General features: G+C 48.7%; 1 protein-coding gene across 1 annotated transcript in view; it reads right to left on the reverse strand.

Moving 5' to 3' along the window:
* Positions 1-368: 368 nt before the first annotated feature.
* The window catches only part of LOC119978909, a 44,609-nt gene continuing 31,563 nt past the window's right edge, over positions 369-13,414 (reverse strand). Inside the window, exons 7-10 of the mRNA XM_038820842.1 lie at positions 12,244-12,334; positions 11,018-11,096; positions 8,905-8,984; positions 369-1,836 (exon numbers count right to left, since the gene is read on the reverse strand). Of these exons, the coding sequence (XP_038676770.1) occupies positions 798-1,836; positions 8,905-8,984; positions 11,018-11,096; positions 12,244-12,334 (1,289 nt within the window). The 3' untranslated portion in view covers positions 369-797. The remainder of the gene's footprint in view (positions 1,837-8,904; positions 8,985-11,017; positions 11,097-12,243; positions 12,335-13,414) is intronic.

Genomic DNA, 13,414 nt, shown 5'->3' on the forward strand with positions numbered 1-13,414 from the left:
CTCTCGCCCCCTTTCTCTCCTTTCCCCCAACCCTGTTTCTCTCCACTCCCCTCCACACCCTCTCTCTCTTCCACTCTCCCTCTCCTCCTCCTCCCTCCTCCTTCTCCCCCTCCCTCCCCACTCATTCCCTTCCCTCTTCCCTCCCCCCTCGACCCATCTCTCCTCTACCCCACCCCTCTCTCTCCTCCCCACTTCTCCCCCTCGCTCCCTCTTCCCACCCCCCCTCTTGCCCCATCTCTCCTCCCCCCCTTGCCCCTTCCCTCCTCTCACCCGGTCTCTCCCCCCTCTTGTCCCTGTCTCCCCCTCCCCCTCTCTCCTTCTCCCTCCCTCTCTCTCTCTCCTCCTCCCTTCCTCCCTCTCCACGCCCCTCCCTCTCTCTCTCTCTCTCACACAAATTATTTGCTGTTCTCCAGATTCAAAAGGTGACAAAGCCCCTCAGTAGCTTTCTTTCTTCCTCTCTTTGTCATGAGAAATGAGCTGTAAATGTTGCAGAGGGAAACAGTGTCTATACAAAGGCGGATTATAGACACAGTGTGACTCTCATTGAGGTTAATCTCTCTGTGGAGAGGGAAACAAAGTTAATGCTCAGGGTAAGGACCTCTCTCCACAGACGCTGCCAGTCCAGCTGAGTATTTCCAGTATTTTCTATTTTTGAGTCAGATTTCAGCAACCATAGTATTTTGACTTTGATAACATCTCTCAGTATGGCTTTAAGATTCAGGTTGTAATTTAATAAAGCACTGTTGCAAATACAGGCAATATATATCCCCAGTATTCCACTTCTAAAAATGTTTTCCTTAATATTTAAGATGTGCTTGTTTGGTTATGTGATGAATTGGCTCCACTCCCTGACTTTTATCCGTTGCTTGCACATTGAGTAGGGACAGTTTCATATAGGGTGTCAGCTCGCTCAGGCCTAAATTAGCGTTCTCTGGGACCACAATGTATTTCATCTGGTTCTTCACTGCAGTATTGGCCTCAGTGCCCGGCTCCGCTTGACCCACATCTCCCTGGCTGAGTGATCCCAAGGCTGGCTCCAGCTTCAGGGAGCAATCCTGAGCGGGCATAAGGTGCGAGTCGAGGTTGGAACCTGCCAGGCTCACAGCTGTGCCAGGTACCCTGTGGATGGAGCAGGGCTGCGACCACCCTGGCTCTTCCTGAGCGTTCAAATGGAAGGTCAAAGACTGAAGACTTTCACAGAACATTGGGAAGGGATCCACGGGGAAGTGAGTCCCGTTGCCCGGAGTGAAATCACACGATGTGTTGTGAAATTTTTCCCATTCCCGGTTTGGCATTACCTCGTTGCCCGTCTTGAATGTCAGTTTATCAGAAGACAGATAATCAGATGACTCAATGTCACCGGACACCGGGGGAGTCCGAATTGTCTCCGAGCTCTGTTGATCTTCTGGGTTCCAGGGTGCAGAAACACAGCTGCTGAAAGCCTTATAACCAACTTGCTCAGAAGGTCCAGTCCCCTTACTATCAGTATATGGGCCAAGTGAGTAGGTGCTTAGTGTGAGCGGCGAGTCCGTGTGTTCATTTCCAGCGAAAGGGCGGTAGTCGTCTTCCTCATCTATTGCCCATTGCTCTTTGCTGACACCGTTGAACAAGGAGTAAGCTGGATTATGTGAGACCTCAAAAGACAAATCCTCAGGGAACAATGGGAAAGGGGACATGGATTCTGTCAGCACTGGGAAATTGAAGTCTGGAAAATGAAGAATGGGGAATTTCTCATTGAACCTGGAGACCTCCATCAAGGGTTGAAGGGCAGGAAAGTTGATGCTCATGGTGCAAAGCTTGTCATCGGGACTTTCAATCCTGTTCTTCTCCCTGAAACTAGGTGAAATAAATGAGTAAAAATGTGCCATTTTTACTGCAAAATTGTATTTGAACATCAAACTATCCAATTCATTTCAGAGAATATTAAATAAATTCCTCCCCTATACATGGTAGGTATGGGGAGTACTGTACAGCCCAGTACCCTCCCAGCCACTCCGGCCAGGTGTAGGTGATCCAGTGTAACAGTGACTCATTGAACCAGTCCCTGCAATTCTCTCAGTGAAACAGATCATTTTGGGAGAGTTTGTGTCAAACCTGCTGAGTGTTTTGTAATTTATGTAACTAACGTGATTTGTTTCACAGTCTAGAAAGGAAGGATTTTTTATTCTTTATTCATGTTGGCTGGGTTTAATCTCAGGCCCCAGATGGCAAGGAACTCCGTACAGAACCAGGCCACCTCTGACCTGCCTTTATAACTGAAGATTCAAGGCGGAATACAATGGAAACATTTCTCAGTTAATTTGTGGTGGGTTTCTCAGGGAGTTACCCGCCTACTCTGCTGGCGCGTTCCCTATCTCGACGACACCCAGTCACTTTTTTAGGCCCTGGGGAGGTTCTCGCTGGTTTAGCCCACATTTAGAATTTTTTTTTCACACTGGGGAGCTGAACTCAGAGATTGGCCGCCATTTTGAAAGGGTGCCCTGATCTCTAAGTGACCTTGTGGCCCCCACACTCCCCATTCATGGGCAAAGTCACCCCCTCACACACATAGGAACTACCCCTGCCTCCAAGTGAGGACATCCTATGGGGACCCTGGAGGTCCCCCCTGTTCAGGCACCCACGCCCCTTTACAGCCCCCCCCCCCTTCCAGGACCCCCACCCCTACTTACCTGCCATACATTCCCCACACTTCAAACCACTCCTCCACCCTTTCCTGGGCATGGCTCCCTCAGCCCCATACCCTTGACAGTACCACCCTGGAACCCTTGCACTGCCACTCTAGCATCCAGGTAGTGCTCCTGCCAGCTTGGCAGTGCCACTTGGGCACCTTGGCATTGTCAGGGAGGCAGTGCCAACGTGTTAGCTGAGCAGTGCCAAGGTTCCCGCATTCTAGGGGGAGGGCCAGTGGGATACACTAGGCCCTGCACTATCCCTGGCCACTCAGGGGCCTCCATTGGCCCAGGAGACCCCCCAGGTGCCACTCCGCCTGGTCCACGTTTGTGCGTAGAGAGTAACAAAATTGGCATGGCTAGAAGATTGGTTTGCCAACAGGAAACAGAGTTGGCACAAATGGGTCATTTTCTGCATGGCAGGATATGACAAGTGGAGTGCCACAGCTATCAGTGCTGGGGCCTCAACTTTATACAATTTAGTGAATGATTTTGATGACCGAAGGTTGCTGAATTTGCTGATGACACAAAGATACGTAGGAAAGTAAACAAGACGTGAAGAAGACATAAGAATATAGATAAGTTAAGAAAGTTGGCAAAAATGAGCAAAATGGCATACAAAGTGGGATTTTATTAAATGGCGCAGCATGCTTGATGGGCCGAGTGGCCTATTCCTGCTCCTAATTCATATGTTCGTAAGGGCTCAAGGGAACCTAGGAATGGGCAATAAATGGTGGCCTTTCCAGCAACACCCAGATGCCAGGGATTAATTTTAAAGATTAGCACGGAGAGATCAACTCCTCTTGCAAAGCCTCCAAACAAACAAAGCCTTATCAAAAACCATTTGCATGCAGACAATGTCCCTGCAACAACTGAATAGCCTTTATGCAAAGTTTTATGATTTCTGTACTTCTGTTTGCAATATTCACACATATCAAAGGTGGACTGCGAGTGAGGCAACATTCAACAGGACTGAGTGACAGCATTACCCAAAAATAAATGCACTGTCCAGATTGAAGTCCACTAAAAGTGGAACTGAGGCTTTGGCTTCTAGCTTTTACTTTACTATGAAACCTCAATATAAATGGCCATGGGAGAGAAAGAAAGATGTGCATTTCTCCAGCACCTTTCACAAGCTCAGCGCACCCTAAAACATTATCTCTGCCTGTGAAGTACTTTTTGAAGTGTAGTCACTGTTTTTAATGTCGGAAATGTTTAGCAAATGTATGCACAGGAAGATCCCACAAATGGCAATGTGGCAATGACCGCTTCATCTGTTTTAGCGATGTTGGTCAAGGAGCAAATATTGCCCAGGAGAACTCACCAGCTCTTCTGTAGCACCATGTAATCCTTCATATCCACCAAGGGGGGGGGGGGGGGGGGGGGGGGGGCAGACAGGTCCACGGTTTATTGCCTCATCAGAAAGATAGCATGTCCAACAGTGCAGCACTCCCTCAGTATTGCACTGCAGTGTCAATTTGGGTCATATGTTCAAGTCTCCAGCATGGGTCTTGAACTCTTAACCTTCTAATTTAGAGGGGAGACCATTACCCACTGAGCCATGGCTGACATTCATTGAGCAAAAGAGGAACGAGGTTGCAAAGAGTATAAGGGAAGTCTAACTAAATCAATGAGTTGAGCTATTAAGAGGCTGTGGGCTGTCACTTGAAGGAATGACTGAGGGAGAAGATATTCATGATTCTGAGATCTTGAGTAAGATTATATTGGTGCATGGAAGAAAACTTGGTGAATGGTGGGAAACAACTAGGGCAGAATGGGGCTCAAAACAGTGCAGAAAGGGTAGAACATTGTGTGGTACGTAACAGAAAACAGCAAGAAAAGAGTGGGGCTTAAAACAGTGCAGAGAGCGCAAGACTTCACTTGGCGAGCAGTGGGAAACAGCGAGAGTGAAGCGGGCTTTGAGCTGGCAGCGGGAGTCAGAATGTGGATTCAGAGCTTTGTGGATCGCACCCTTCAACTTGAGACAGTAAGAAGTCTTACAACACCAGGTTAAAGTCCAACAGGTTTGTTTCAAACACAAGCTCAGGAAGGAGATGCGCTCCGAAAGCTCTTGTTTGAAACAAACCTGTTGGACTTTAACCTGGTGTTGTAAGACTTCTTACTGTGCTCACCCCAGTCCAATGCCGGCATCTCCACATCATGGCTTCAATTTAAGAGTACAGAAGGACAGAGGGAATGGTGACCACCAGACAGTCAAGTGATGTAGGAGCCCCCCCCCAACAGTCATGGTGCACATTGGAAGGATAACATAGGCAGAAAGAAGGTCCTGCAGCAAGAATTGAGGGATCTAGATAGGAAAAATACAAGCAGGACCTCAAGTAGTAATATCTGTATTACTCCCAGTATTATGCACAAGTGAATATAAAAGCAGGTGAATGGAAGGCTGGAAAGCTGGTGCAGGAGGGAGGATGTCCGATGTTCCGATTGGAATTGGCTCTGGGAGATGTGGGACCTATACAGGCTAAACAGGTTCCGTCTGCATAGAGCCAGGACGGAGAGAACAATAGAGCCTCAATCAGGATTACTGAGCATGTATATAAATACAACTTTGGTTAATAAGATTGGCGAGTTACTGGCATAGGTTGATGTGTGGAAATGTGATTTTGTGGCTATAACAGAGAGCTGACTCAAAGGAGGACAGGACTCGGTGCCAAATATTTCTCGATCCAAGGTAATCAGGAACGATAAGAAAGGGAGAATTGGAGTAATGATTAAGGAGAGTGTTGCAGTGCTGGGGAGAGAGTGTATCCCACAGGGGTCACGGACAGAATCCATTTGGCTCAAGCTAAGGAACAAAAAAGGTGCAATCACATGGCTTGTTGTAGTTTATAGGCCGCCAACTAGCAGAAAGGATGTAGAGAAACAAATCTGTGGGGAAATTACAGACAGAATTATAGAGTAGTTATAATGGAGAATTGAATTATCTGAATATAGACTGGGAGAGTATTAGTGTAAAGGGAAAACGGCAGCAAGAGTTCCTAGCATGACTTCAGTAAAGTTTTTTTCAACCTTATGTTTCCTGTCCAATGAGGAAGGAGATATTACTAAATCTGGTTCTTTGAAATGATGCAGAGCAAGTGGATCAAGTGTCAATAGGAGAACATTTAGGGAACAGTGAACTTTGCATCATAAGGTTTAGGCTGACTATAGAAAAAGACAAAGAACAATCTAGAGTAAGAATAATTAACTGGGGGGAAGCTAATCAATCTCTCCTTGACATTCAATGGTATTACCATCACTGAATGCCCCACTATCTACATCCTAGAGGCTTACCATTGACCAGAAACTGAACTGGACCAGCCATATAAATACTGTGGCTGCCAGAGTAGGTTCGGGGCTAGGCATCCTGCGGTGAGTAACTCACCTCCGGGCTCCATAGAACCATAGAATTCCTACAATGCAGAAGGAGGCCGTTCGGTCCATCGAGTCTGCACCGGCCCTCTGATGGAGTGGGCCTATATGCCCACTCCCCTGTCCTATCCAGTAACCCCACCTAAACTGGCATGGCCAATCCACATCTTTGGACTGTGGGGGAAAACCGGAGTACCCGGAGGAAACCCACACAGACATGGGTAGAAAGTACAAACTCCACATAGACAGTCACCCAAGGCCGGAATTGAACCCGGGTCTCTTGCTCTGTGAGGCAGCAGGGCCAACCACTCTGTCAGCATTCCCCCTAAGCCTGTCCCCCATCCAGAAGGCACAAGTCAGGAGTGTGATGGGAAACTCTCCAATTGCCCAGATGAGTGCAGCTCCAACTGCACTCCAGAAGCTTGACAATATTCAGAACAAAGCAGCCCACTTGATTGGCATCGCTTCCATAAACATTCACCCTCTACACCACGGACACTATAGCAGCCGTGTGTCCCGTCTGCAAGTGCACTACATCAACTTGCTAAGGCTCCTTAGGCAGCACGTTCCAAATCCACGACCACTACTATCTAGAAGGACAAGAGCAGCAGATACCTGGAAATATCACCATTTGAAAGTTCCTTTCCAAGTCACTCACCACCCTGACTTGGAAATATATCGCCGTTCCTTCACTGTCACTGGGTCAAAATACTGCAACTCCCTCCCTAACAGCACAGTGGGTGTACCTACACCATAGGGACTGCAGGAATTCAAGAAGACACTGCACCACCACCATCTCAAGGGCAATTAGGGGTGGGCAATGATTTCTGGCCTAGCCAGCGGGACCCACATCCCGTAAAATTAACTTTTTTTTTAAATGGGCAAGAATGGATCTGGGCTGAATAAATTGGGAACAGGATTGACAGGAAAGATTACAGCTGAACAATGGGCTACCTTCAAAGAGGAGATCGTTTGGGCACGATTAAGGTATATTCCCTCTTAGGGGAAAGGATGGGCAAACAAATCCAGAGCCCCCTGGATGACAAAAGAGATAGATAAAGATAAATAAGAGATAGTGTGCTTATGTCAGATGTCAACTGGATAACAGAATGGAAAATCAGGCGAAATATAGAGGTGGGGGGGGTTGAAAAAAACAAGGTAGAGAAGCAAAAACACAGTATGAATAGAGACTGGCAGCTAAAATGAAAGGGAATCTCAATCTTCTATAGGCATATAAAAAGGAAAAGGATGGCAAAAGGAGGGGTACGGCTGATTAGGGACCAAAAATGGGATTTAAGCGTGGAAACGGGTGGGGGTGGGGGGGATTGCTGAGGTTTTAAATAATACTTTGCATCTGTCTGTCTTTACCGAAGAAGAAGTTGCTACCTAGGCCATGGTGAAAGAGGAGACAATTGAAACGTGATGTATCTAAGGATACTGAGAGCAGCGAGAGAGGAAACTGACCATCATTTTTCAGTCATCCTTAGATTAAAGTGCCAGAGGATGGGAAATGTACAAATATTACATTGCACCCTTTGTCAAAAAGGAGTTAACACTGTTGCTTCACAGCGCCAGGGTCCCAGGTTCAATTCCCGGCTTGGGTTCACAGTCTGTGCCGAGTCTGCATGTTCCCCCCGTGTCTGTGTGGTTTTCCTCCTGGTGCTCCGGTTTCCTCCCACAAGTCCCGAAAGATGTGCTGTTAGGCGAATTGGATATTCTGAATTCTCCCTCTGTGTGACCCGAACAGGTGCCGGAATGAGGCAACTGGGGGCTTTTCACAGTAACTTCATTGCAGTGTTAATGTAAGGCTACTTGCGACAATAAAGATTATTATTATAAATAAAGGCAAGCCCAGCAACTACAGGTCAGTCACTTTAACTTTGGTGCTGGGGAGACCTCCACAAACAATAAATCGGGTCAAAATTAATAGTTACATGGACAAATGTGGGTTAATTAAAGGAAAGTCAGCACCAATTTGTGTGAAATCATGTTTACCTAATTTACTGCAGTTGTTTGAAGGGATGACAGAAATTGTTGATAAGGCCAATGCTGTCAATGTGGTGTACGTGGACTTCCAAAGGATATTTGATTCAATGCCACACATTAGAGTTATGAACAAAGTTATACCTCATAGAATTAAAGTAGCAACGTGGATACAAACGTATCTGAGCGATAAGGAACAGTGACTTAATGGATGTTTTTCGGACTGTTGGAAGGTTTTAGTGTAATTTTCCAGGGTCTGGCGTTGGAACCTTTGCTCTTCCTGATATATATTAATGATCTAGATCTTGTGCACGACACAGTTTCAAAATTTACAGATGAAAGGATTGAGAACGGAGAGAGAACAAGGAGGAGAAATGTGAAGTGAATCATTTTGGTTGGAAATACATGGAGACATTGGGCGCGATCCACCGGTCGCATTGCATCTCCCTCGAACACGGTGTGACCGGTGAATACTGGGAGAGCCCTCTTGCGGGTTTCCCAAAAGTCTTCACGCCTCGCGGGATCCACCCAAGGCGTGCGACGCATGCAAGTCAGGATCCCGGCCATAAATGGCGGGACCAAAGCCAGTTTTAAGGGAAGTTCAGAGGAGCAATGCTAATATCAAGATCAATGCAAATAGGAGGTGACAGCAAGAGTGAGATTAGAAAGCAGAGGTGAGACTGTGACCACTAATTGGATGACAAGTTTTTAATGTATCCTGGGTGACTTAATCCAGGTTAATCCAACTCAGGGTTACTTTGACAAGTTAAGTGATGTAAATCAGATTCCATTATATAAGTAAGTTCTGTTGATGGAATTTGAATGGACTGCAAACTCAACAGGGATTCGATTAATCATTTATGAAGCTAACCCTACTCACCATGGCAGCTCATTGGTGCATGAAACCGTCTCCACTTTGCAGTTGTCAAGCTTATGTTCAATGAAAACATGTCCAGATTTCTGATTCAGAAAAAAAAACATTTTTAGGCTCAAAGTTTGAGATAATTGGACAAACACAATTCCCAATTTCATTACATTTATCTCTGATCATCATGCAGCAAATATTTATCTCTGATAATCAATAGTATATGGCCAAGAGTACACAGAATGCTCCTCTCATTCTTCCCAAGCTCTAAATACACCATCCAGCACTCGCAGTTCTTTCATTCTTCTTCACTACTGGATTCAAAGTACTGTCAGTGAATGAGGAACTGAGGGCGCGATTCTCCGCAAATGTGGCGAGTCGTAAAGGCTGCCGTGAAACTGGCCGTGTTTCACGGCAGCCTCCGCGCCCCCTCCCGGGACCCAATTCTCCCCCCCCCGGGCGGGGCTAGCAGCGCGGCCCCGTGAAGCACGGCATCGCGGCTCCAACCCGCGCATGCGCGGATGACGTCATCACGCATATGCGTCAAATCTGCGCATGCGCGGGCTGTCATGCCCCTCAGCCACCCCGCGGACTGATCCTGTGGGGCGGCAGAGGAACAAATAGTGCGCGGGTATCGGACCCGCTGCCCGCGATCGGTGCCCACCGATCGCAGGCCCATGCCACCCTTGGCACGGCCGTGGTGCGGCCGTGCCAATCGGTGCCATGGTTGTCCGGGACGGCACTTTGTGGCCATTTTCAAGAACGGTGAGAGCAGGTGTGTTTGCGTTCGTGAAAACGGCCGTAAAGGCCTGGGAACTCGGCCCATCGGCCTGGGGAGAATCGCTGTTCGCCGTAAAAAACGGCGAGCAGCGATTCGTGTCGTGGGGCGGCCGTTGGGGGGGGGGGGGGGGGGGAGAATAGCGGGAGGGCGGGAAAAATGTCGGGAAGGTCCTCCCGCTATTCTCCGACCCGTCGTGGGCAGCTGAGAATCGCGCCCTGAGAGTGGGATGAAATGGGGGAGCATGCATCTGAAAGTGATGTGCAAGTATGTTTACATGTGTGTGTGTTTGTGTTTAAGGCGCACTCACATGTGTTACACATATCTGCATGTATGTTTACATGTGCACGTGTGTATGCATATACACACATGCACATGTAAACATACATGCAGACATATGCATATACACACATGCATTTATGTGCACATATGTATTTGTATGCATGCCTGTGTATGTGCTTGGATGTGCATGCACATGTGTGTATGCGTATGCTGAGGGAGGTGGTATTGGAAATTGGGGTAGGCTATCTGCATGATGAAGGAGCTGGTATCTGAGAGTGTGACAGGGTGTGCACGTCAGACAGAGAGACATAGGGCGGAATTCTCCGCTCCCGGGAAAAATCGGGAGGGCCGTCGTGAACTCGGCCGAGTTTCACGATGGCCTCGGAGGCCGCTCCTCGCCCCCTATTCTCCCCACCCGGCAGGGCTAGGAGAGGCGCTCCGTAACTCTCGGCCGTGGGGGCGTCGCGCCAAGAATGACGCGGCCGGCGTGCCTAATGACGTCAACCGCGCATGCGCAGGTTGGCTGGCTCCAACCCGCGCATGCGCGGCTGACGTCATGACGCTGACGGCACGAACCCGTGCATGCACGGTGGCCGTCTTTCCCCTCAGCCGCCCCGCAAGACGTGGCGGCTTGAACTTGCGGGGCGGCGGAGGGGAAATAGTGCGTCCGATTTGGACGCCGACACCGATCGCGGGCCTGTCCCCTCCCGAGCACAGTCGTGGTGCTCTTTCCTTGCTAGGCCAACTACAAGCCCCAAACGGGCTTCTCACTCCCATTTCACGAGAGCAGCGACCAGGTGTGGTTGCCGCCGTAGTGAAACGGGCGCAAACAGCAGGCCGCTCGGCCCATCCGGGTCGGAGAATCGCCGTTCGCCGTTAAAAACGGCGAGGGGGGGGGAAAGAGAGTCGCGGGGGGGCGCCAGGGGGGCGTGAAATTTGTCGGGGGGCCCTCCCGCAATTCTCCCACCCGGCGTGGGGAGTGGAGAATCGCGCCCATATAACTTAGAATGAGACTTTCTAAAAATCACGAAGCCAACCAGATTTCAAATAAACTAATGATTGTAATACCTGGAACTTGTCAAAGCTTTCCTTACATAGGGCACTCTTCCGAGGTGAAGGAATATTCACCCACCAGTTCTTTTTTGCTCTGTGAAGAAATGAGAAAGGCATTAATCTGAGAATCTCCAAGCAATAGCAGTGATCTCCCCGTCTCCCTCCTCCGCACAGTGCATGGTCTCTCTCAGCTGATCCTAAAGAGGGAACGTTCTCCCCATCTTAAAACAGCATGGGAACTGAGGGATGACCCAATGATGCCCTGCTCTTTTATGCCTCCTGGTATGAAATGGTCCCCATGTCCGGATTGACAATGGGGAATTGGTTTCAACCAAATATGTGGGGCTACATTCTCCGCAGCCCCACACCAAAATTGCGGCACAGGGACGGAGAGTCCACTTTCACGCTGTATTCGGGTCCGGCGATTCTCCGGGCCCCGAAAATCGGCGTGACCGCGGAGTGCGGCGAGGTGCCCATTGCCAGAGGCTCACCCAGACATCCTCCACTCCGGGCCGAGTTTCCAACGGCGTGGAACTAACCACCTACTGCCGGTCGGGATGCTGGCGTGGTGGCTGTGGACTCAGCCACGGCCGCCCCGGTCGAGGGCCGGGGGATCGGAGGCCAGGGGTGGGCCTTATAGCCAGTCGGGGTTTAGATCTGCCAGGTTAGCTCAGGCCATCGGGGGCGGGGGGGGGGGGGTCTCATTTCCTGGTGTGGAGTCCACCATGGAACTCGGCGCGGCAGCTAGAGGCCGCCGCCATGCGCATGCCCACACTCCGAACCGGAAGTGCGGAGGCCCATATCCGCAGCTAAAGCTGCGAGAATTACTCCGGGTCTCTGCTAGCCCCCTGCAGGGCATTGAATTAGTCCAACTTTTTTATAGGAATTGCGGGAGTAAAACTCCACCATTTTGACTCCAGCGTGGGGACATAGCCTCATTTTGGGAGAATCCAGCCCATACTTTCTCATCAGACACCAGCAACAAGTGAAATCAAACAATTTTCTGTCCCTTTAATATTTCCACACATGGAAAACAATTTCTGCTGGGACATTGGGTGGCAGGATTGGGAGGGGTGGTGGGATTGGGAGGCAAGATTTATTTTTGCACCCAGGCTGATAAGATCATCTAACTCGGCACAGACTGTGGAAGGAAATTACTGCACTGTAGAACTTAGGGATCTGTATCTAACTCCTGTGCAGAGGGAGTTTTACTCTGTGTACACAGTTTGTAAATCACTTACAACTTGAAACCGAAGAAGCTGAGAACCACAGCTAAAAGGACGCTGATGGAAACTAGGACAAATAATGCAGGTGAAATCAAGTCAGGGGAACCTAAATGGAAAAGAAAATAATTAAAATAGGTCATTGTGAAGAATGTTCTCATAGAATCCCGAGTGCAGAAGGAGGTTATTTGGCCCATTGAGTCTTGCACCGATCCTTTGAAAATAGCACGCTACCCATGTCCACTCACCCGTCCACCCCACCTTATCCCCGTTACCCCATTACTTAACATGCACATCCCTGGTCACGAAGGGCCAACTTAGCATGGCCAATCCACTAAACCTGCACGTCTTTGGACTGTGGGAGGAAACCGGAGCACCCAGAGGAAACCCACACAGACACGGAGAGAAAACGCAAACTCCACACAGTCACCCAAGGCCAGAATTGAACTCGGGTCTCTGGTGCTTTGAGGCAGCAGTGCTAACCACTATGCCACCGTGCCGCCCGCGTTTGTGAGAGGACTGGAACAGCTCTTCAGGATTAAAGTGATAGCAAGCATACAAAAATGGGCCATTAAACAGCCATTTTTGAACAGCTTGGGCTGTGGGTGGAGAAAACACACAGGACTCTTCGGAAAACATTGAGAAACATGAACATAATGCTGACTCATGACCTGGCTTCCTCACTCCACACAATCCCATCACTTCTCGGAAAGGTTTAAAAAAAAAAGACTTGGCCTGTCTTGTTGATTCGCCAACTAACAGGAAATGTTTTCTGTCAGCTTGTTTCAAAGAATTGGCAGAAGCTGCTGCAAATATGTCTTTAGTGTGTACACAGACATTCCCCAGCAGGTTTTGGCAAGCTTGAAGATGTTTAAGGAAAAATTCCATGAACAAAATTTGAATGTTGAAAGGAAAGTTCCTGAGGGTGCCTTGGATTACAAAGAATGGCAATATCGAAACAGGCCATCCAACCCAAGCTGTCTGTATTGGTATTTAGGCTCCACACAAACAGTATCTGAAACACTTGAGAATGTGAAGCAAGGGTTAATCGCCAGAACAAGCCAGAATTAATGGGACACATTAGTGGAAAATTACAAATAGGGCAGTTGTTATTGAATTTGTGAGCCGACTCATGACTGTAAGCCGAATAGCCTTGAGAAACAAGGAAGATGGCTGGATGACGGAATAT

Source organism: Scyliorhinus canicula, chromosome 15 (genome assembly GCF_902713615.1).
Source record: "Scyliorhinus canicula chromosome 15, sScyCan1.1, whole genome shotgun sequence".
NCBI classification, from domain to species: domain Eukaryota; kingdom Metazoa; phylum Chordata; class Chondrichthyes; order Carcharhiniformes; family Scyliorhinidae; genus Scyliorhinus; species Scyliorhinus canicula.